Raw genomic sequence first — 23,930 nt, 5'->3', positions numbered from 1 at the left:
GTTACTTACCAAAGTAGCTTAAATAAGAGATTGTCTCAAAAAGGTATAGACTGTCTTAATAATGTCACTTGACCACACTTGTATTGATTAATTTGTGCAAAATCTTCTTACAAGTTGTAAAATTGGACTCAATTCTTCAATCAACATAATCCACACCACTCTAAATATTCTGTTTGACTGTAAGCCTGCTCTTATTGACAGTGAGATGAATCGTAAGTCTTTGAGTGGCAGGGACTGAACTGAAGCACCAGCTGTCTCCATTATTAGAAATTTATTAGTTAAAAAGGTAAATTGACCTGAAAAAAGCAGTAAAAGAGCATGAGTTGGTTTGTCTGCAATCCTGTTTTTCTTTGTTGTTTTTTTTTAGTTTATTTCATATCTGTTTCTGTATGTCTCTGTCCTCACTGTCTTATGGCCGTCATTGTGTCTTTCCAGGCTGCTATCCCTGCCCCGGCCCCAGCCTCAATCCAATAGCTCTGGGAAGCCGTTGGCTAGCCTATGCTGAGAACAAGGTAGTCTGCACATACACACATATTCATCCAGTGCAGAAGTGCCTTATCAGAGAAGCGACATATTTACAATCCAAAAAAATGCATTTTATCTATTTTCTGCCTCTTTAATCTGTCTGGATAAACAACTCATTCCAAGAAGAGTCCACTAGAGATGATAACATTTTGAAAATCAGCAGATGTACTGGAGTTTTCTGTTTAATGGGATTGTTAAGTATTTACAAAAACCAGAATGTTCTATTGTGCATCCTGTAATACTTTTAATGTGAAGTAGTGTTTTGGTGCTGGCCCACTCAAGTAATTGACAGATGGGGCTGCTGTTTGTGCCTACGGATTTTCAGAAATGACCAAATCTAGTTTTTCAAGAGTAATACTGGGACGGAGCTATTCCAGTGATATTGTATATGAAATTAATCAGAGCAGGCTGTTTGGTCGTGCAGCCTGTCTTTGACGACAAAACCAATTTCCTCTAAAGAGTGAAGAGGGAAACCTTTTAAATGCCTGCATCTGGGTTAATTCTCCCAAATTTACCTCTTCGTTCATCTCCCTCGGACGTCCGTTATACGTCTTGTTTATTAGTAAATCTACCTTTTTTCCAGTTGATAAGATGTCACCAGTCTCGTGGAGGAGCCTGTGGTGACAATGCACAGTCTTATACCGCCACAGTGATCAACGCTGCCAAAGTAAGTGATGTACAAACACACATTTAACTGTTTTTCTCTACATGTGTTATCGTTCTCTCTCATCGAGATTCTTAGGTTTTCTTCTTCTTCCTCAAAAGTAAATAAATAAAAAATCCTAATAAATAACATCCTAAATGGCATTCTCTAAAGCACTGTGTTCAGGAGAAGTACGCCGAATGTGTCACAGCTTTATTTATATATAGGTGTGAACATAAAAGAAATGCACAGGAGAACATGTCTGGCTATTATTTTTTTAAAGTGTATTTCAGATAAAAAACATTACATTATCTCCTCTCAAAGTCCATACACGCTCAGATTGGCATTCATGAGCTAAAATTTATGGTTCTAGATAGCGAATCAACTGAGACGTTGCTCTGGATTAATTATTAGATAGGTGTGAGTTCTTATGAACATGTAAAACTACATTCAAAACTATACTCACGTTCTCACAATATGGCTGTAATCAGTCTGAACGTCCTACGGTAAGCTTGACACTCAGATAAAACGGCACAGAAGATGGTATTTCCAGCTCTGCCGGCACCATCTGTAAATGTGCTGACATTGGATCCACCTGTGCCGCCTGGCCGACTGTGGCTAAGCTTATGAGACACTTCATCAACCTGCTGATCTCCCGCTTCCCACTATAATCTGTTTCTCTTCATTGGTCTTGTTTCAGTCAGCATCATGGGGAAGTGGCTCTAAGATGGCTCACTAACAGCCAGCAGCGCTCTCTTTGATACCAGGTGAAATAAAATCCTGGGCCAATAAAGCAACTTGCTAACACGTGCAGACGAACTAGCTCCTCATATGGTTCTAGTCTGTTTCTCCACTTGGTCACAGAAGAAGGGCTAATTGATTCCAAAGAGCACGTGGATCTCACAGCTAGTGCGAAGATGACTCATTAGTGGGGTAACAAGGCTATACATCAAAAAGACAACTGTCTTTCTAACAGATTAGCAGCATGGTGATGGGTTGACAATTGCAGGGGGTATTGATATGCAGACAGGCAGTCTGCTTGCCCGCCCTCTCCTCGTTTAGGACCATATATCTCAATATGGATGACAAGGTATCTCCCTTTGGCTTGTGGCGCGACACGCTGGCTCTTAGTGCTGACATCCAGAGACATGGGAACAGAAAAGGAGGAGGGCGGGGGCAGCATTAAAGTATAATGGCTTTTGTTTATAAAAAAGAGAGAGAAGGCAGTGGCGCTGACCGACTGGGCTGTTCTGAATTTTCTGTCTTACAGGGAATTTATGTAGCACAAAAGTCCTGTTGCCTGTCATTCCTGGGTGTATAATTAAGAAAGACCGTTCACATAAAGATTAGGCTGTATCGTGTTTAGATAGTAACATCAGCTCTGCGTGTGTAAGTGTTGTGAGCCCTGAGGCATGATCTTCCTCCAAACCCCCCCTGCGCGCTAGGAAATCAATAACTCCTGTTTGGACTACTAAGAACTCCACAACTGCAGTGATTAGAAAACACATTAGTGTTGATCAATTAGGAGCCAAACGCCTCACTTAATAATTGATGGCTTTTCTTGCATTTTACACACTCACACACACCCCAGTGCATGCACGTAGCATCCACTGTTAGTGTGTCTGGTCAAGTGGCAAAGAGAGACAGCGGGTGATCCCCAGACCCAACATATGCAAGGCGCCACACTGTATTGACAGGGCCGCCTAGTCTGAATGCCTGATTAGGCTCTCCGGGGCCCCTTTGGTGCTTACACACACACAAACACACAGTCACACACACTGGACTCCATTAGAGTAAGACAGTGTAGTAGGTGAGATAGACTCCACTTAAGCAGCACTATCCATTTCCCTCAATCGAGCCACAGAGGTGTGTTTGAGGCAGACACCCTGGCTGGGCCTTAAGCGGACACAGAGGAGCCTCCCGCGCACGCACGTGTCTTCTATGGCTGCAGTCAAGTCATCAGCACTGTGAGCCATCAGCCGGCATCAAGTGAACATGCTGTATACATGCACCCATGCACAGAAGCACGTATGCGCACTGCAACCCAAACCAAAGATATCACATAGATGTAGAATATATTGCTTGGGAATATATAACATCAGGTGTGTATTTTTTTTTTTTTCTTTCTTCCTCAGACTTTAAAAACAGGTCTGACGATGGTCGGTAAAGTCGTGACCCAGCTAGCAGGCACCATACCGGCAAGCACTCCAGACGAGGAGGGCACATCTCACAGTGCAAGCCGTCGCAGCCCACACAACCCCGGTGTGGTCACCATTATTGACACACACAGTGTTGGAGAAGGACAGGTCAGTTCAGTTGTTTGCTGCTTGAAATGATTTTAAAATACTACATTTTATTAGTATTAACTGTGATGCTTTTTTTAGTTGGTATTGACCTCAAATCGAAGGAGATATCTCATTGCAGCAGTTGCAATTAAACTACAAGCCTTCCGTGTCTTGTAGTTTAATTAAACACTCGTGCTGAGAGAGTCGAGTGGATGCAGAGTGTAAAGGTAAACTCTTATACTGCTTTGACATTCAATCATTTGCTCATCTGTAGTTGGGTTTCTATGGTAAATGGTTGGTACCCCTTTAAACCGGTGCTTCACAAACCAGTCAGTGATACCATCTTTTACATACAGTCTATGATGCTTTGCCATTGTGTTCATCCGAGGAATTGAGTTGCAGGATAATGTCTCCTATTAATTTGCTGAAGGGTTTCCAGTACACAAAGACAAAACTGACCATTACAGTCTTACAACATCCATTAAAGTGAGCACCTCCTGCATTCACTGAGGAATGGCATCTTAAAAAAAGAAAATGGGGCCATGCACATTATTAATGTGGTGAGCAATAAACAATGCAACACCAGCAACAGCAGAATTCTTAATATGTCTTGTTTTCCGTCTGTGGAATAAATGAGCAGGCAAGGAATTCAAGCTAAAGACTCCTTCAGTAGATCACAGAGTACAAACATTATATCAATAATATGCTGTTGGCCTCAACCAATCAAACACCTCTGCTATGACTTACTGGGCCAAAAGATTAAATGGAAGAACGATGTTCATCCCTGCAGTTTCACACACTGTTGCAGTTCATGGCAAGCAGCTGTGGAGCGAAAAACACCCTGTTAAAACATTTATGTTGGTTTTCCTCTCATTTGTCACCAGCTTGTATATTAGGTTGGTCACAAGTTAACAACACTAGATTCAGTGGATGGACCAACATAAAGTCATTCCTGCTTCGTCTTGTCTTACTGTTTGCTGTTTGCAAAGTATTCTTTAAATAAGTTTAATTGTGATATATAAAACACCCAGCACGCCCCTGCGGGCGGTTTATCCTTCAAGCTCGGGTCCTCTACCAGAGGCCTGGGAGATATATATATATATATATATATATATATATATATATATATATATATATGTATGTATATATATATATATATATATATATATATATATATATATATATATATATATATATATATATATATATATATAAATAAATAAATAACTGGGTTCACTGTTACCACCTGACAGCCTTGTTTAAGTGACTTTTATAGAAAGTTACTGCTTAGACACACACAGCAAATGGGCTTTTTGCTTCCTTGGTCTCATCATGTATGTCCCAGGTAAATAAAACTTTGCCTCTGTGGCTTGGCAAGAAGCAGGCTTGGTGGCTTGGACTCACTCAGTCTCTTTTACCTGGCTCTGCACGACTAACCTAAAGGTGTGAGTTAGATATGCTGCATATTTTAACAACTGAGCTTTTAGCCAGAGTTCTGTCTGTTTTGGCCGTGCTGGTGACAGAGACACTTTGTAAACATGCAGCTGCAACCTGACATGAAGCTCGAGGCTGACTCAATGCACCACATGCTAAATCAGGTCCTGGATTTAAGACTGTAGGAAATTCATTTTCTGGACGTATTTTTTGGAGTAATTTTTTTAAATATATATAATTTTTACACTTTGTAGAGGAGATGCTTGGAGAGGCTGTTGCTGTTTATTTTATTGTAACAAGAAAGTTGTTGTTATTCACTTTAGCTGTCAGTGGTTTACAATTTTGTGGCGTAATGCAGCAAAAAGGCATTATTAGTGTTACAGATGGTCTTCAGGTTATTGTGCCCTGTTTAGAGAAGTAATACATTAATATTTTTGGGGATATTTTTTTAATCCCATTGTAGCTTTGATGCATTTGTTAAGGCAATTAAAATTAAGCTAAATTAATAAATTTAGTAAGTTAAAAAATTATACATTAAATATAAATATTAAGTAATAAAAATGCACAACAAACCAAATAACATAATTTTAAATTGCTAAAATAAATTTTTATTGTTCACTGATATTTCAAAGCATGAATTATGGTTGATGTAACACCGAGCACGACTCTACTCAACCTTTAAAGTTGTATACAATGATGTATTTGCAATAATAAATAAATAAATAGAAAAGTATATTGGTAAATGTTTGGTGCATGTAATTATTTTGCAGTGCAATTTGAAAACAACTTCCAACCAACAACAAAGGTCACCAGGAGTTATCACAATAAACAGTCTAATAAAAAGGAAAGGAAGCCGCTAAAAAATCAGAACGTGTCCCCCCAAAAATAGTGTCATTCCATAAATGACTAAGGTAAGTTTGCATCTATTATCCTGACTCTGGGTCTGACTAGCTTAGGTGTGTGTTATAGTAAGAATGAAAATATGCTGCACTAACCTCGTTTACAGATTGACCAGTTGGCTTCCTCTTAATTGCAAAAGAAATGCTAAAAGCTTTTATCCCTGAATTTTCCTCAGCCTCTCCAAACTGTGATTAATCACACTGCAGGAGCGGTCACATTTTTAATGAGGTGTGTTTTCATACGTAGTACAGTTTGTCAGTGATGTTATCACCACACACATTCTGCCTTCTCCTTTCCTCTGCGACTGTAACCGCCCTGTAACCAGCCCGTAGTCTTATAAGTTGGATCTAAGCCTTCAGAAGTGGGTCTGCACTCTGTCACCAGGCGACACACTGTAACCATACACTGGCCGTAAACACTGATGAGGCCAGGCAAGGAGGGAGGGGTGCACTCAGAGTGTAGGAGAAATGGAGGTTGAAGGGAGTAGTAGGGGTGGGGACAGTCGAGAGTGTATTAAGACGGAGGTTGGAGGTGTAAATTCTGGAGAGATGAGAGAAGTCACGAATATGATTGAGGTGAGCTCCTGTGTCGTTGTGGAGATCCAAGACATTCCCATCGCTTCCAGTTGGATGAGGTTGGAGCTACATTGTATCACTGCTCCTTATTTGGAACAGCAGCCTCAACACACACACACACACACACACACACACACACACACACACACTCCCCTGTGTAACAGGGGCTCGGTTCTCTGGAGGACACTCTTGTTTCAAAGGGCTCCAGCAGGATTCCCTAACAGAACAACATTGTCTGCTTGCACTGTAATAAAAGTGATCTGCTTCATGTCACCAGCCTCTTTCTGTTCATGCTGTTCTCCCGCCTTTTCCCCTTTTTCCCCCTGGATCCTTAAGATCTTGCTTGGAGTGTGAGACAAAATCCTTTTAGTTTTTAGAGGCTATCTTGTTTGGACTAGCTTAGATTTTAAATGTTTGGCCAGCTTTCCTGACATCCGTAGTGCAACACCGGGGCCACATTTAACTCTTTTAAACAAGAGTGTGTGTTCTCAAACACCGGTACTTCTGCACAAAGTGGCCTCATGTCTGGGCTTATGTCTAATCTCTCTGTGTGACTAAAGGAGTTTTCTGCCAGCTCCTGGTCTCAGCACAGCCTGTGTTAGATTTGTCCCAGTATTGACAGCAGACTTTGTATGGAGATTTAGGAGCAGCCTCTAGTTGTACAAAATAACTTACAATTTCATTTTTGTTGGCAAGTTGCACAAGGGGAAAGCCAGTTCTGCATTTGATGGCAGTTTGTGCCTGTTTACGGGAAGACCCTGTGTCATGGGGTATTGTCAAAGCCACATGTGAAAAGCCACATCATTGCCAAAGTAAATTTGTCCATATTCTTGTCTCTGTTGTTAGGCCATATCCTGTCCACACTGGTCTCAGTACAGCATCTTTGTAAAGCGCTAGCGCTAATGAAATACAGCTCAAATTATGATGATTCATATTTTCTTTGACCAGAAGAAGTGGGTTTTTCAACAAAGTGCTTACTTGTCTTATTTCAGGTAACATGCTTATTATATTCTGTCCACAAGAGGGCAATGGCACACTCGGAAAGGAGTTAAACTTCCAGCTGTTTCACAGCAGGGTGATGTCAAAATCACCCTGCTGTGACAATATCACACCAAACCAAAATGTGGAGAGAAATCCTTGAGCAGGGGAAAGTCCCTCTCTGGGTTTAATGTTCTCATTGTTAGAAAATGATTTGGATTTTGTTTGTGTGTGTGTTCATACGATCCAGGTCTTGGTGAGTGAGGACTCGGACGGTGAAGGAGTGGTGGCTCACTTCCCAGCTCACGACAAACCTATATCCTGCATGCAATTCAACCCCAGTGGTAATGCACACACGCACACGCTCGTTTTCATGTCTTTGTGAGGACATCTCATTGACATAATGCTTTCCGTAGCCGCTTACCCTAACCATCAAAAATGAATGCCTAACCCTGACCCTCAGCCTAAACCTAACCATAACCCAATGGTAACCCTGACACTAAAACCACATTTTGACCCTCAAATATGCCTTCAAACTCGTGAGGACGTCCCCGCAGGTATAGCAGCGTGCCAATTTTCTGTCCTCACAAAGATATGTAAACATGTGCACACACACACACTCGTAACTGTTGAAGAAGAAGACTGAACACTCAGTGACCAGAACACTAAAAACAGCACAGCAGTTACACGTCCATTCAAGTGTACGGTAACATATTGTTTGTTTGGCTCACATGTGGCGGCTTCGTCTTGTTTCTTTGGTTGGGCTGGATGTAACCATCCAAGCCAAATTCCAAGTGTGTGTATTCCACTTAAACAAGTGTTTGGCCTGTGTTTCCCCAGCCTCAACAAAGGAAGCACATGTAGATCAGACATTGTATCCCATACGGTAAATGTGTTAGTTATCTCTTAATCTTAGAGAGAATGCAGTAAACGAGAAAAGAAAAATAAAATCAATATTTGCTGTGAGCAGCCTTTTCCTTCTAAAGGATTATCTGATTTACTTTAGCAAGATTGTTTAAAAATTTAATGTATTTGTAGGCTAGCTTTGCAATCTCCACCTCTGTTGTAGAGATGTGTTTCAAACACTTGTGAATGGCACTGCAAGAAGACCAAGCTGTGCATAGTTCCAAAACAAGATTTTTACACGAATCACTTTTATTTTGAAGTCTGATCCAAAGTAAACACAATAGTTAGGCTGCCTGGAAGAGGCATTTCAATAACTGCTTTAGCAATCTTCATCAGGGACTTTATGTTGTGCATTCTCTTCGGTGTTTGGCAGGTAGGTTGTCCAAGCATTCACCCAGTTTTGTCTTTTTATGTAATCTGTTGCTTTTGTTTTTTTCTTTCTTTTGTTTTTAAAAGAAAATCCTTCATCATGGTGCAAAACGAATTCAGTGCAAATCAAATGCTGACTTAATTTGATGTGTTCTGTTTTATTTTTTTGCACCAGTGTTTGTGTTCAATATGTGTTTATTCTTTGTCATTTACGAGCAACACATGACAAATGTGACAAACGAGTCGTTGAGCAGCAAAAACACTTGCATTGGTTTAAACATTTTTTTACCATTGACTTCATTCCACATAGAAAAGGACACTAGATGCTTTGTACGTGTGAACAGGCTACGTCATCACTTTCTGTGTGTGATCTTTGCGTGTATGTTTCTGTTACTCCTGCTGTGTGTGTATGTGTGCAAGTTAATAAAGAAGCTGCTGAGAGATGACTCTAACCCTGTGACCTCTAAGCTCCAGGAATCCTTGACTTACTTAGACTTATGACTAAACTTAGCAGCTCCATCTCAGGAGGTTTAAGATCATATTTTAGACAAAGACAGGCCAGACATGGTTGTCTTAACCCCACATTCTCCTACCTGCTGTCAACAAAATCACATATATTACCCATCTATGCGGCTAAGCTACTAAATATGTGCTTATATTTTTTCCCATTAGGATACTTATCTTAAGGAGCTAAAAAGGTTGCTAAGAAGTAAAGCTTAGGATAAGTAGTTGCTCTTGATATCTTGCTCCTCCCCTAAAAAAAAACAACGAAAACCAACAAAAACCCCACAAACAAACATTGACTTTGACCACCGACACTACTAAAAGCTTGTTTTGTTCCCAAATCATTTACAGACCAACTTTATCTGGCTTTGATGTAATGTGATCACGATCAGGTGAAATATTTAAGTTGACCATTTGATAACACGTGCCAGGATTTGCCAGAATAATGATTTTTGAAGTCACGCAAACAGAAATGGCGCCAAGAGAAGCCAAAAAAACTGATCAATGGCCACGAGTACCATTGACAGAGAGTTGGGGAATGGCTGCAATCACAGCATTGTAAGATTGTGAAAGATGTACCCTTAGGCCCCCTCCTCGATTCAGAGATGGCCGTTCATCAATGGTCATGCCAATTTGCATATTACTGATCATGAAACTGGCCTCACAGCCCATTGCTAATTTCAGTCATTAATCAGATGTACTGTTTGTAAGGTTGGGGTGAAGATGAACACTCATCCTCAGTTGGATGAGTGGTGAAATGTTTCTCCCACTGAAAACACTACGTTCAGGATGTCCTTAACCGGATAATTGAGCATGCATCAGGACATTGTGTTTCTGTGTTTAGACTGTCACTCTTTTTTTATTTTGGTAATTGTTTGTCTTCTGCTTCTTGTTCCTAGTTTTACTTCACCTGTCTTGTTAGCCTTAGTTAGTCTCAGCTGTTGTTTGTTCCCCACCCGTGTCCTGCCTGTGTCTTTATTCATCCTTTGTTCCATTGTTTCCCTGTGTGTGTTTCCCTGTGTGTGTCCCTGTGTGTGTCCGTGTGTGTCCGTGTGTGTCCCTGTGTGTCCCTGTGTGTTTCCCTCTGTGTGTCCCTGTGTGTGTCCCTGTGTGTGTTTCCCTCTGTGTGTCCCTGTGTGTGTTTCCCTGTGTGTTTCCCCCCGTGTCTGTCCCCGTGTCTGTCCCTGTGTGTGTCCCTGTGTGTGTCCCTGTGTGTGTTTGCCTGTGTGTGTCCCTGTGTGTGTTTGCCTGTGTGTGTCCCTGTGTGTGTGTCCCTGTGTGTGTGTCCCTGTGTGTGTTTGCCTGTGTGTGTGTCCCTGTGTGTGTCCGTGTGTGTGTCCGTGTGTGTGTCCGTGTGTGTGTCCGTGTGTGTGTCCCTGTGTGTGTCCCTGTGTGTGTTTGCCTGTGTGTGTCCCTGTGTGTGTTTGCCTGTGTGTGTCCGTGTGTGTGTCCCTGTGTGTGTGTCCCTGTGTGTGTGTCCCTGTGTGTGTTTGCCTGTGTGTGTGTCCCTGTGTGTGTCCGTGTGTGTGTCCGTGTGTGTGTCCGTGTGTGTGTCCCTGTGTGTGTCCCTGTGTGTGTTTGCCTGTGTGTGTCCGTGTGTGTGTCCCTGTGTGTGTGTCCCTGTGTGTGTGTCCCTGTGTGTGTTTGCCTGTGTGTGTGTCCGTGTGTGTGTCCGTGTGTGTGTCCGTGTGTGTGTCCGTGTGTGTGTCCCTGTGTGTGTTTCCCTGTGTGTTTCCCCCCGTGTCTGTCCCCGTGTGTGTCCCTGTGTGTGTTTGCCTGTGTGTGTCCGTGTGTGTGTCCCTGTGTGTGTGTCCCTGTGTGTGTGTCCCTGTGTGTGTTTGCCTGTGTGTGTGTCCGTGTGTGTGTCCGTGTGTGTGTCCGTGTGTGTGTCCCTGTGTGTGTTTCCCTGTGTGTTTCCCCCCGTGTCTGTCCCCGTGTCTGTCCCCGTGTGTGTCCCTGTGTGTGTTTGCCTGTGTGTGTCCCTGTGTGTGTTTCCCTGTGTGTTTCCCCCCGTGTCTGTCCCCGTGTGTGTCCCTGTGTGTGTCCGTGTGTGTGTCCGTGTGTGTGTCCCTGTGTGTGTTTCCCTGTGTGTTTCCCCCCGTGTCTGTCCCCGTGTCTGTCCCTGTGTGTGTCCCTGTGTCTGTCCCTGTGTGTGTCCGTGTGTGTGTCCCTGTGTGTGTTTCCCTGTGTGTTTCCCCCCGTGTCTGTCCCCGTGTCTGTCCCCGTGTGTGTCCCTGTGTGTGTCCCTGTGTGTGTTTGCCTGTGTGTGTCCGTGTGTGTGTTTGCCTGTGTGTGTCCCTGTGTGTGTGTCCCTGTGTGTGTTTGCCTGTGTGTGTGTCCCTGTGTGTGTCCGTGTGTGTGTCCGTGTGTGTGTCCCTGTGTGTGTTTGCCTGTGTGTGTGTCCCTGTGTGTGTTTGCCTGTGTGTGTCCGTGTGTGTGTCCGTGTGTGTGTCCCTGTGTGTGTTTGCCTGTGTGTGTGTCCCTGTGTGTGTTTGCCTGTGTGTGTCCCTGTGTGTGTCCCTTGGACTTGTATCAGCTGATAAATGTCTCCCTCTGAAGTCTGCTGTTGGGTCCTTTGCTCTGCGTACTCCATTACATTTGAAAGCACTGGATGTAACTGGTAAAGGTTTTGTGGCAGTTTTTGGCCTTTTCTTCTTTGATTGGTCGCTGTGCTTTTTGTAGTTGGAATTAATTGTTAAAATATATTAAAACAAATCTTGATTATGATTCTTACAATTATGTAAAGTAGAATAACCATTTCTAAGCAGCCAAATGGGATCAAAATCCTCTAACGTGGTCCTTTGCAGAAATATGAATCGCTCGTTTTTGTTAAATGAAAACAGAACATCTTTATTCTAAAATTGATGCTGAAGGAAATTGGGACTAAAACACTATGGATATGTGAAATGAATCAACATTTCTGCACAAGAACAATGTTGTTAGCCAGCTGACTGTGTTTTTTATGTCGTAGTGTAAGAAAAGTGTCTTTGTTCATCATTTAAAGGAATAATGTCGTCTTTACTTCTAAGATCCAAACTAGGCCTCCACTGAATTCGGTGTATTCCAGTGCTGTTCATGTAGATTTTACAGTGGTTCTGGTGTACTGGTTGATGCTGCGTCAGCAAGCCAAAAGACTCTGCCGTGACCTTTACACAGGGCACTGTCATCATCAAAATTCCAGACACATTTTTAATCTTTCTAACTCTTAAGTGAGCCCAATCTAAAGAGCTAATACAACTTTAAAATGCAAAGAAATGCAGTGAAAAAAACACAGATTTCAATCCTTTTAAAAAGAGACAAAAACTGCAGGCAGAGCATGTGATGAGATTAGGTTAAATCTGAACACAGGCATAGAAACTTCTCTTGCAGGACTGCTTTCATCATTGTTTTTCTTTTATTCATTTTCATTTCTAAGCTGCCTCTTTTTCAGTGTTCTATAATTAAAGGCCTCTTGTTTTGATCAGAGTCCAAATCCTGAGTGATTGGTTCATTGGTTTGCCTCTAAGTGAACTCGTTCCAAGTTAGTGGAAGTGGCTTTTACTGAACTACCTTTCTTGCCTTACTGAGGTTCGCTTCACAGTGTTCAACCTCAACATGGCAGAAACAAGAAAGAAACAATGATATGACTCCAGTAGAGCCTGGAAAACCAAGACGTTTTGGCTGGGAAGAGTTATGTAAGAAACCCCAGTGGCTTGTGTGTGTTGGAGGCGCTACAGAGGGTGGACCGTTCGCCGCCAGTTATTGGTGTGGCGGCTGGCGCTTCGGTGGATCTGTGGATCTATTCCTAGTGGTGTAATTAGAGGGACGCAGATGAAGTGCAGTGGCAAAGAGCTCTCTTTAACAGCTGCGATGTGTGTGTGCTTGTTTTCTTTCACGTCTCGTCCTTTTCACTTATCCTTAATGATCCTTGACTTGATTATTGGGTATAACGCCAAGGTCGAAATAGACTCATATTTTGATGAAAGAGATACTGTCCAGCAACGAGGCTTTTTTTCCTTTTTCTTTTTTTTGGTGAGTATGACTGGCACTAGATGGAGTGATTGATTCAACAATCAAGCGAGCTCCATCCGCTTTATTCTTTCCAGCCCATGCTCAGTTTGATAAAGTCCTTTACATCAGCGGTCCCCAACCCCCGGGCCTCGGACCGGCACCGGTCCGTGAGTCGTTTGGTACCGGGCCGCAAGAGTTGAGGCTCCGGTGTGAAATGTCTGGTTTTCAGGGTTTTTATCGGTTTTCAGCGTTATTTTGTTATTGTTTTTACCGTTAACTCTGTTTTCCTGGGTCTTTTCATGTGTGTTATGAATAAATCTTCTTTTTTCAGTACTGGTACTAGTTTTATTTTGTTGTATTTATCTGCGACACATTAAAGGCCGGTCCGTGAAAATATTGTCGGGCATAAACCGGTCCGTGGCGCAAAAAAGGTTGGAGACCGCTGCTTTACATGCAGTTGTGGAAGAAGACGTCCTGTAGTCCTGTATTTGCAGCCCAAGAGAATGTCACATTTTGTATTTTTCTAAACAGCTGATATTAGTCTTGAATAATATGTATGAAGCATGTATCAAGTATATGTAGTAACATTGCACTGATATAATAATGTGAAAGGCATTCCCAACTCGGAAGGGTTTCACTTGGACCACGATCGAATAATTAATTAATTCTGAACTCTTAAGTACTCATTTGTCATTTTTCAACTAAAGAGATCCACGAAGTTTCTGCTTTTCAGATTTAAAGATCTGATATTTCCTTTCTTTTCAGTCTAAGTCCATTTAATATTCCTGGAGTTTTGACTGGTTGTACAATGCAAAACATTTTGTTGCTTTAGCTTTCTTAAGCTTTTTGCTCACTTCTAGATTTTACTCTGAGGTTACAGAAAACTTCAGTTAATTTCCCTGGGTCTTGCAAACTTAGTTTTCAGCTTTTTAGGTGTAATTTAACAGACTAATAACTTTTAAATAACGGCCATCCCTAACTCCATTTACCTCTGCAGTAACTTGTGGCTATAGCTTTTAAATAAATGTAGTGGATTGAAAAGTTCAGGTGTTAATGAAGCTACTCAAAGCATCACCCATGCAAGTATCTGCTATGCTTGAATAAATGTATTTACTTAGTAACCTTAATCATTGCAGGTTATTGTTACTTATATTATCAATCAAATTCACAGATTAATCAGAAATCTTGCCTGACCATGAGTCAAGTTTTGTACTGGATATATTTTCACCTTTGTCTTGTGAAGAATCCTTTTTCAGCCTCATGAAATCCACGGTAGATCAGGAAAACACCACTGTGCAGCCACCTAAAAGTTTTGAATACCCCTTCAAAGCCACGACTAATGGAAGCTGAATCAAAACTGAATCTCTCCCCTCATGGAGCTGTCCCATAAACCATATCCCTGGTTTAGCAACAGGCTGGTCTAATGAATAGCCTGGCTTGTTGTGCCTGACCATTGAGGCAGCTGTGCCATGAAGGCAGCTCGTGGTGTAATAACTCTATCTGTACATCTCACTAATGTGTGAAAGAAACCAGGCTGTTGCCAAAAAACCTTGGACCCACACGCACATGTTGAACATGAGGGGAATTCCCACACACAAGCAGCTTCACTCGGCCGCACATTTAGTATGGATTGAGTCATGTCTTCACACCAAGATAGCAATTAGCACTCGTAGGCGGCTCTGATCTGATTTACAGCTTCTGCACCACAGGCCTCTCAGTTTTGCCTTTTTGAGAGATTAAAAAAACAAACAAAAACTGAATTTTACTGAGACTACTGTAATATTTGGGTGTGTTTTTACAATGCCTGTCGTACTTGTTGCAGCTCAGGCTGACACCTCCATCGTTTGCTATTTGTCATTAGTATTTGACAGCAGACCAGAATGTGATTTAAAACCATGCATTGTGCAGGGAGCACTGTGAGGAGATGTGTCGTCCTAGTTTTCAACTAATCTCTAGCTATGGTGTTTCTATTGTTTCAGATGAAAACACAAGGTTTAACAAAGATGTGATTTTAAGCTGGTCATGTATGTGTTTATCAAACACATTTAGCTTCTACAGTAAACAGCTATTTTGGTACAATGAGAGGCATTCATTTACTGCCTACTTGTGTATCAAGGTGGTGGTTTTAAGAGCCTAATAGCATTGGTTCTAGCATCTAAATTCTGACTTCACCATGTAAGTTTCCAACCTACAAAAAACACGGTCTGCATTACACCGTGTTTTCTAAAGTAGTTTATTTTTTTATTTTTTACAAAAAAAATCATAAAATAATGAAATATTTGCCATCTCAGTGGATAAGCCCCACGCTCTTGCAGGTGAAAAGTGGTTATTAAAGTGCATGGTCAGAGCTACAGAGTGGAACTGGATGAGCTAGACGGTGACTCAGGGTCTCTGGAAAACTTGGCTGAGAAAAAAATTCCCCAGAACAAACAGCAAAGCCGTGTGGAGTCATTTATAGCCCACATGGTGCGGTAACGCGCAGGTCATTTCGAACTTCTTTATGGTATGTGTGTAGGTGGGAGACTGAGTGGGGAAGAGGACAGTGGGGAAGTTTCTTGTTTCTATGAATTGTGGAACGGTTTGTTTGTTTGGCAGCGTATATATGGAAAGCAGTGGTTACGACTTGGTGTTCCCAAATGTTCCCTTAATTTTTTTCAGCAGAGATAATTTGATTCAGTCAGACAAAAAAAGAGAATTCTGGAAAAGGAGTAGTAGCTCAAGCCGATGTGCACCCAGCACCCGGCACTCACGTGTTAAGGGAATCAGACTCGGCTCCACAAAAATGGAGAAGAAAATGTTACATGAACTCGTGGCTACATGAAGATGTGTGTTATTTATTAATGTTTTAAAGTAATGTAATTAATATATTTGTTGTCAAATACTGTAATTAATAAGCACTTAAAATGCCCTTATAGCAGAAAACCACTATATAAATAATTAACATTTATTCAAATGTTAACGATTTTCCTGTAATTTATTACAGGTACACAAGTGTGTTTTAAGCTTTTTATAAATACTTGTGTAGTACTTATACAACACATATGTTTATTATGTTTTGCATTTGCAAATTTTTTGTATCTGCAGATAAATAAAAGCATAATTACAGCATCAAAGCCTGTTTGTAAAGGCAGAACAGTTTACATTACTTTATGTAACTTCATATATGTGATTATTTGCCTGATGAACCATGTTTCCTCTTGTTACAAAGTAACTTTGCATTGCTTTTTCCATCATTCAAAATTATTTGTTAGTCATTTTTGTGTTTTTATTTATTTAAATTAAAAAACCCTACATTCAAATTAAATATAGTTATGAAACCTGAAACAGAATGGATGGCCTCAATAATCCTTTTTTGTGACACACAGCTTCAGTGGACCAGCTGAGATCTAGGAAGTCTTAAATCTTACCTATGAATGGCAGCTGTGACAGTCTGAAGGGATTTCATTGGTTAACAGAACTGAAAAAATGCTCAAGCTAGCCCATAAGGAGTTTACCTCGCTCTTGGCCTAAGGGATTAAGCTCTGATGACAGTCCCAAAGTCTTTCAGTAGATTTTAAATCCATAGATTTTAGATGTGAGCAGAATGTTCTCGGGATTTTAAAATATGACATGACAAAAAAACCTGCTTTTAACTCCTGTCAAAACCTTCTTTGAGCTGCTGTGAGAACATGTTTGTCCCATGTTGAGAAACCACAAAAGCAAAACAAAAAGACCTGGGCTTCATTGGGAATTTAGATTAGTGGCAGCAAACTGGTGTTGAAGCTTTGGCAGATTGTTGCAGGTGAAACAAGAACAGAGGCTTCCTTCATGTTTTCGCCTTTTTATACAGCCAATAATGTGCTCGTTGGACAGCCTTCTGGCAAATGACAAATACAAACTTCTCCTCTTTAAAACAATTTCAGCAGGAAGTTTGCAAATATGTAAATGCCCTATAACACAAACTTAAGTAGTGTATTTTTCCACTTAAGGTGATGAAAGAACAACCCTGAAGCTCTGCTTTGAGAACAGTCACGCTTTGTGAACTTGACCTCTATGGTGCCTGCCTCTTATGTGTCGGCACGACTTTAAAGCCAGGTGACTTTTGCCCTGTTAAAAGAGCCAGCGTTCCAGCATAGTAATGTCAAACTGCTAGCTGTTTCTCCGCTAGGTTAGACACACACACACACACATATATATACACCTTTTTTCATATCTATTAATATCTAAGTGCTCACAGGTGGTCTGCCTATGGAGCGTGTAGAAAAACACAATTTTTGGTTTCAGCCCACTGTACATCAAATGAACCGTAAGCACTCCTCCTTCTCCTGCCTCTCTTGTTTTCTCCATTTTTCTTCCATTCTGTCCGCCTTCAAGTGGCCTTCTTTTCATCTTCAGAACGATGCGTTTCGGGGACCCAGAGAATTTTGGTACACCTGAACAGCATGCCTTTAAAAAAGGTGTTGTGGCTATCAGGTGCTCGCTCTGCTGAGGCACTGAACAATCTTTATTTGTACCAGTATTTGTATTAAATTCTAATGACATTATCATAAAAGGAATTTCATTCTCAAATGAATTCAAAGACGTTAACTTTTGCTCAGAAATTTCAGTGCTGAGTAAAAACTGCTGGATTCAAACACTGGATGAATTTAGAGGTTAAAGGTCAAGGTTGCAGCGATCTAACCAAATAAAACATTTTTGTCATTACCTCGACAACACATAAACATCATCTAGTGTTGTTTAGTTTAAATTTTGTTCATATGCTACTCAAAGTTTTTTAATGCACATGCAAATATAAACATACACCATCCGTACTAAAACATAAGCAATACGTAGCTATAACTTTTAAGAGAAATGAGTAATTAGTCAGACTGCACCCGCTCTGCTTTGTTGGGGGCGGCTGACTTTGGCTTTTTAGCATCTGTCTAACCCTAATGCTTACTCTGCTGCCCAACAGATATAAAACTGCTCGTATATTAGTCTGCTGCTGCGGTGTTGAGAAGATTAGTAGGGCACACTCTTCCCCCTCCAATTTGCACTGCAATCAGTAGCACAATTTTCTCTAGTTATAAAGAGTAGACATAACCATTAACGTTCCTTTGATTACAACCATGTTAATATTCTCGCGTTTGAAGACTAAACTCCTGGCACCGCTCTGAAAAGTCCTCAAATTTCCTGGCAGAGTATGACAAATTATATTTAGAGTATTACAATTTGTATAGGATATATTATTAGGCTTTATATGATAAAATGCAGGGAGATTGTTGGGCAGTATAATTGCAGATGTTTGATAGAAAGCAGTTAGGCAAAGAAAATGAGTGAATAAGGCCAACTGCTATATTTACCATTTAAAATCACCTGCCTAAAATAACACTGCTCTTTCATGCTGTTTTGACATGTCGGAGCATGGATGTAGGACCGTTTTGGAGGCCAGATGTGCACCTTGGTTGCACAGGTGAATTGTCCTGCTGTGGGAGCCAAGTGCTGCTGGAAAATGCTGTTGTCACAGGGGTGTGTCCAGGTGTCCTTAACAGTACAAGTAGCATTTAAATGAATGTTAGGACCCAAGATTTCCTGTAATGAGAGGATCAGCGTTGTCCTCTTCACTTTTTATTGCTTTTAATATTGTGGCTGTGCGCTGTATATGTCCAGTATATGTACAAATCCATTCAGACAGACATAACGTCCTGTCCTTCCCAGCCCTGAAGACAAAACCTCCTCTTTATGATGGATAGTCTTTCAAAGTAAATGGGCTCATTTGCTCTGAAGTTTATGCATCCTGGTAACAGCGAGGCTATCCGAATCCCCCAAGTACTCCATCTTGTAAGCTTTATCCCCTCCACATGGTTATAATTTGAGAATTTCCCGATTTTCAAAGCTTTTTTTTTTTTTCAGCGTAGTGTTGTTAATTAAAAAGTGGACTAGTTTTGTTGTGGCGTTCCACTTTGCCAAGTAGGGAAATCACCCTCTTCTTTCCATTTATTTCTTTGCCTTTCTCGCTCTCTCTCTCTTTCAGCCGTTCGCCCTCCCGTCCCGTCCGCCTTTGTCAAGAATAAAGCTAGCCCCACCACTTTGTAAATGAAACATCCTCCCAACATTAATGGGATTGAGCAGATGTTTTCTGTTTGGATGGTCAGAGATGGGACACTAAAGCCTGCAGCAAAACAAAACAAAAAGATTTTAAGAGGAAAAAACCCCAGAAAGCAAAAGCAGATATTTATGGAAATGATTATATCACTTCCCTCATATCCCATATGAACGCATGTCTCGCACACATGGCAAATTAGAAGTCACCCCTTCCAGTTTAGCGCACGTCTTAGAGCATGTGCCAGCGATCTTGGTACTAAAACATCGTAAATAACACTGTAACCCCTGGGACAAGGTGTTATAAATAGGACGTGTCAAACCCCGCTGTAGCCAGCCGCTGTTTAAAACCTTCTCTTTTCACCCACCGGGCCGCTCAGCTGCTTTTTAATTTGGCCCTCCCGTGGGCTAACCGACTGACGCCTCTCGGCAAGGGCCTCTGTATTTCAACAAGGCCACAAAAGCCCCAGTCCTCGGGCACTCGCACTCGCAAAGCTCTCCAGCCTTCCTGAGCTGTTACTTTTTTGGAGCCCAGACTCTACCATCAGCAGAAGAGAAACACCGGCCCTGGCCAGAAGGCAGTGGCCAAGTCTCATCTGTCAGAAAGCTAGGGGCCAGACTCTCCAGCCACTGGGTGGGCAGGGCCCGACCAAAACAGAGAGAGGAGCAAAAGTGAACGAGAGCGGAGAACAGGGGAGAGAGGGTTTGAGAGCGAGAGGAAGCTCCCAGATAAACAGACCGCAGCGCCTCAACTCCTAATCGCCCTGCGCTTCCGTTTCCAGACTCTATAATTAGAAGGGCCCCGGCCCTTCTTTCTCTTTATTCCCAGTTGACGCAAATGCTTCTTGTGGCTTGGCACCTCGTTTGGGGCGTGGGTTTTCAAGAGTTTACAGGCCCTGGGCCTTAGCTTTTTGGCTTTCTGGTCGCTCTGATACAGCATGACTAGCTAACCACTGTCTTAATGCACACTTCACTTGGCTTTAGTTAGAGTTTCTTTCTTCCACCTCTGATAATCTGCACGAACCTATCATTTATCCAGATTTTCATCATCTGTGAGCAGTGCTTTTTCTTTACTAATTTTCAAATCTTGGCCAAGGGAAACTTCGACTCTGAATGTGCAAAAATGGCTTCTTTTTTTTCCAGAAAGGGAGTGTTTTCCATCTCCCTCGCACGTGTTGTTGGATCCTTTTAATCTCATGCCATTCCAACATCCTCTTTTCACATTTGACATGCCACCCAATAAAGCCCGGCCACTAATTAAAACCTACTGCAGCCTCCACATAAAAGATTCCAAGTGGAAAAACTGAGAGGAAAATACTAATTACTTTAATATTATTTATGTCTGGAAGTCATCAGAAGGACAGGGCCTTGGACATTTTTTACACTCTGCATCAATGAGTTGTATTATGAGTTGCTGCTCGATCTCCATGTTTGTAGCATGTCAGAAGGTTTCTGGGGATGGGTTTTGGATTGTATTTGAAAAGCAGTGTAGACGAGCCAGTTTAGATCTGGGTTTGTTCTGGTGTGGTTTGTTGGGCATGTTGTTTATGGTTTGGACCTATACTTTCTGGAGTTTGACGAGCTTCAAATAAAACAGGACCAAATGAATGGGCCTGTCAGTGTTGGTTACACTTGTGCTGCGCTGTGGTTCAGCGTTTTGGTGATTCTGAATGCGCATAGACACGCCCATAAATGTGCACTGATGCTCGAATACATAGATTGCCTCTTTTATGGACGCTCGTTTCGTCTGTCCTTGAACAATCACAGGACTCGAGCCGTGCTTTTACCAGACCGAGCTATCATGTAAGGCAAAGTTGCATTTTATGACTGTCACAAATGATAGCTGGCTATGTTTAATGGGCTGGTTTGTTTGTTTTAAGTGCATAGTAATTCTTTCATGCTGTCTAACATGTGTCATGCACAGTTTGTATGGTTGTATGCTGCTGGAATAAAATGCAGTTGAAATATTTTGGTTGGTCAGTAGAGGTGGGAATCACCATACATCCCACGATACGATATTATCACAATACTTAACGCACGATACGATATTATTGCAATTTTTTAAAATATTTTGCGATATTCAGATTCTGTACATAAAGGTAAACTTTATCAATATTCATTTTATCTAATATCAAAGTCTCACACTCAGTCTTTCTCTCATTTCAGTTTTATTGTTGACAAACTGAACGGTTTGTATTACAGTCTAGTCCAACTTAACTGAATGCAACCATCTGGTACAATTATAGCTATTCTGAACTATGCAATTTATGAAAACTATGCAGCCCCTTCAGCAACTAAAGAATTTGAAAGTAAATTAAAACAAAATATAATTTTACATTAAATAAAAAAGTTTTAAACGTAATTAAAATAAAACATGTCTTAAATTAAAATAAGTAAACTGTCATGTTTATTGCTGCCAAAAACAAGTTAAACACATTTGGACAGTGAAGCAATGTCAGGATTGTTGCTCAGAAAAAGGATCAACATGCTCTGAAGTCAGAGCACAAAAACCTTTTTTGTAACAAAATATCGATTTCTGCTGTCCCTGCATCGATACATTATTAGCAAACAAAATATCACGACACTACACAGTATCGATTTTTTCCCCCACCCCTATTGGTCAGTGTACCATTAGGAACAGTAAGACACACTGCACAAATTGGAGTATCATTTTGAATCATCTTGATTAAAATGATTAAAATAAACAAACAAAAACCAAGATGTAACATGTGCTTCAGGTGATAGGTCTAAAGGTCTCTGGTGGAGTGATGGGACATCATACTGCCTCATTTGATCGTTTGATGATTGCGGTAAAAACACATCTTCTAAGGCCAGATGATATGCATATGGTTAACATAGATGTTTTCCTCTTCAGACCACATTATGTTGTATGGATGGGAACCTTATCATTATGGAGTATACAGCACTATTGACCTCCAAAGCTTAATTTGTTCGATTAGTGTCATCACTGTATGGTTTGGCCCAGTTGAAAAGGTAGGCGCTGCTACATGACACAAATGTAGCGCGAAGTGCATTTTAAACCGTGCGTATTACAATATTTGAGCATTAGCCAAAAAACAAACAAACAAAAGGCATGCATTCAAGCAGCTGCACGATAAAATAAGAACCATTTATACAGCACACATTAAGAATCAGCTTACAGTGAAGCCGGCTAACGGACTGATTCCTGATGTCAGTGACTATGTGTTCTTTGTAGGAATGCTGCTGGTAACTGCCGACACCCTGGGACATGACTTTCACGTCTTCCAGATCCTCACCCACCCGTGGGCATCTTCGCAGAGTGCCGTTCACCATCTCTATACGCTGCATCGTGGGGAGACCGAAGCCAAGGTCTGAAACAAACTCAAACCTACACGCACACTGCAACCATCCACTGGGAGTAATAGTACAGATATTTAATGAGTGTTTAGATTGCATTGATTCACATACACATACATTCTAGTCAAATGTAGTAAATTGTGAACTTGTATGTAAGTATAATTATTACTTCTTTCTTCCTGTCAAATCACTGCAATATGATTAAGATAGTGAAGATAGTGAAACCAAAAAAAGGGTAAGAACAAAGGTACGGTATTACAAACAAAACACAATTTATTACTGCTCGTCCCTCCATAGAACAAAAGTATGTGTAATAGTGACCATGAAATTTAAAAACATTAGCGTGATACATAAGGTCAACAATAGAAAGTAATGCATTTATTTATCCACCAACCTCATTTTTACTACCTTGCTGAGCTGTGCTGCGTAGATGGCTGGACCTTCCTCTCCCTGACTGTCTCCTTTGGCTGCTCCAGGGATATTTTACCAGCTCAAAACCATAAACTTTCCAGGCTGTCCCGGTTCAGCCCAGGGGTTTTCTCCTCATATTTTTTAGCGCAAAACCTAGGTGGTGAAGAATAATCTTACTGAGATACCTGGACCACCGGAACTGAGAGCTACTCTCCCTCTCTCCAAAGATGAAACAACCACTATCTCATGACCATATTGTGGGTAGGAATGTAGATCAACTGTTAAACTCACAGCTTTTATCATTTATTTAATGACTTAGTTATCCTCTGTTGTTTCTTCATTTCCTTTCAGTAGTAGACAGGAGATGACCCTTCCCTTAGCTGTCCAGTTTGAGTGAGATCCAGGTTTGGACCAGTCCCCCTCCAAACCACATTCCCATTTAAACAGATACATTTATGAGAAAAATACATGATTGGTAAAGAAAAACATTCATCCAGTTTATAGAAAATAACATGCTCCACCCCCTCGATGAACTGCAACATTTAAACAGCATTAAAACATTACCTGTGTTGTTATTCTATACAATTTAGCATAATTGTGTTTTTATAGTACGAAATCACAACAACAGTTACCTGAAGTTGCTTTATATTGTAAGGAAAGACCCTACAGTAATACAGAGAAACCCCAGCATTAAGACAACCAATGAGGATGTGTTTGTGAAAAGTGGGAAAGAAAAACTCCCTTTTAACAGGAGGAAACATCCTCCAGAACCAGGCTCAGGGAGGGGCGGCTATCTGTGTGACCAGTTGGTGATGAAGGGAGACAGAACAAAAGACTTACAGAGGAAGAGAGCCAGAGATGAATTTTAACTAATGATTAAATGCAAAGCTGTGTACAGATACATAGTGAGTGAAGAAACACTTGCGTGTTACCTGATTTAAACCTAACCATTACTTTATCAAAAAAGAAAGTTTTAATTAAAGAGGATGTCTCTGCTAAAATCTTGAGTTG

General features: G+C 41.2%; 1 protein-coding gene across 10 annotated transcripts in view; it reads left to right on the top strand.

Annotated features, from left to right (window-relative positions):
• The window catches only part of bcas3 (BCAS3 microtubule associated cell migration factor), a 315,169-nt gene that overhangs the window by 35,005 nt on the left and 256,234 nt on the right, over positions 1–23,930 (top strand). For all 10 annotated transcript variants that reach the window (XM_026193347.1, XM_026193356.1, XM_026193348.1 and 7 more), the window contains exons 10-14: positions 436–512; positions 1,109–1,192; positions 3,304–3,474; positions 7,591–7,684; positions 22,387–22,520. In XM_026193347.1, coding sequence (XP_026049132.1) covers positions 436–512; positions 1,109–1,192; positions 3,304–3,474; positions 7,591–7,684; positions 22,387–22,520 — 560 coding nt within the window. The remainder of the gene's footprint in view (positions 1–435; positions 513–1,108; positions 1,193–3,303; positions 3,475–7,590; positions 7,685–22,386; positions 22,521–23,930) is intronic.

Source organism: Astatotilapia calliptera, chromosome 14 (genome assembly GCF_900246225.1).
Source record: "Astatotilapia calliptera chromosome 14, fAstCal1.2, whole genome shotgun sequence".
Classification (NCBI taxonomy): Eukaryota; Metazoa; Chordata; class Actinopteri; order Cichliformes; family Cichlidae; genus Astatotilapia; species Astatotilapia calliptera.
Note: the sequence above shows the minus strand (reverse complement) of the source record. Positions and strands in the feature narration are given on the sequence as shown.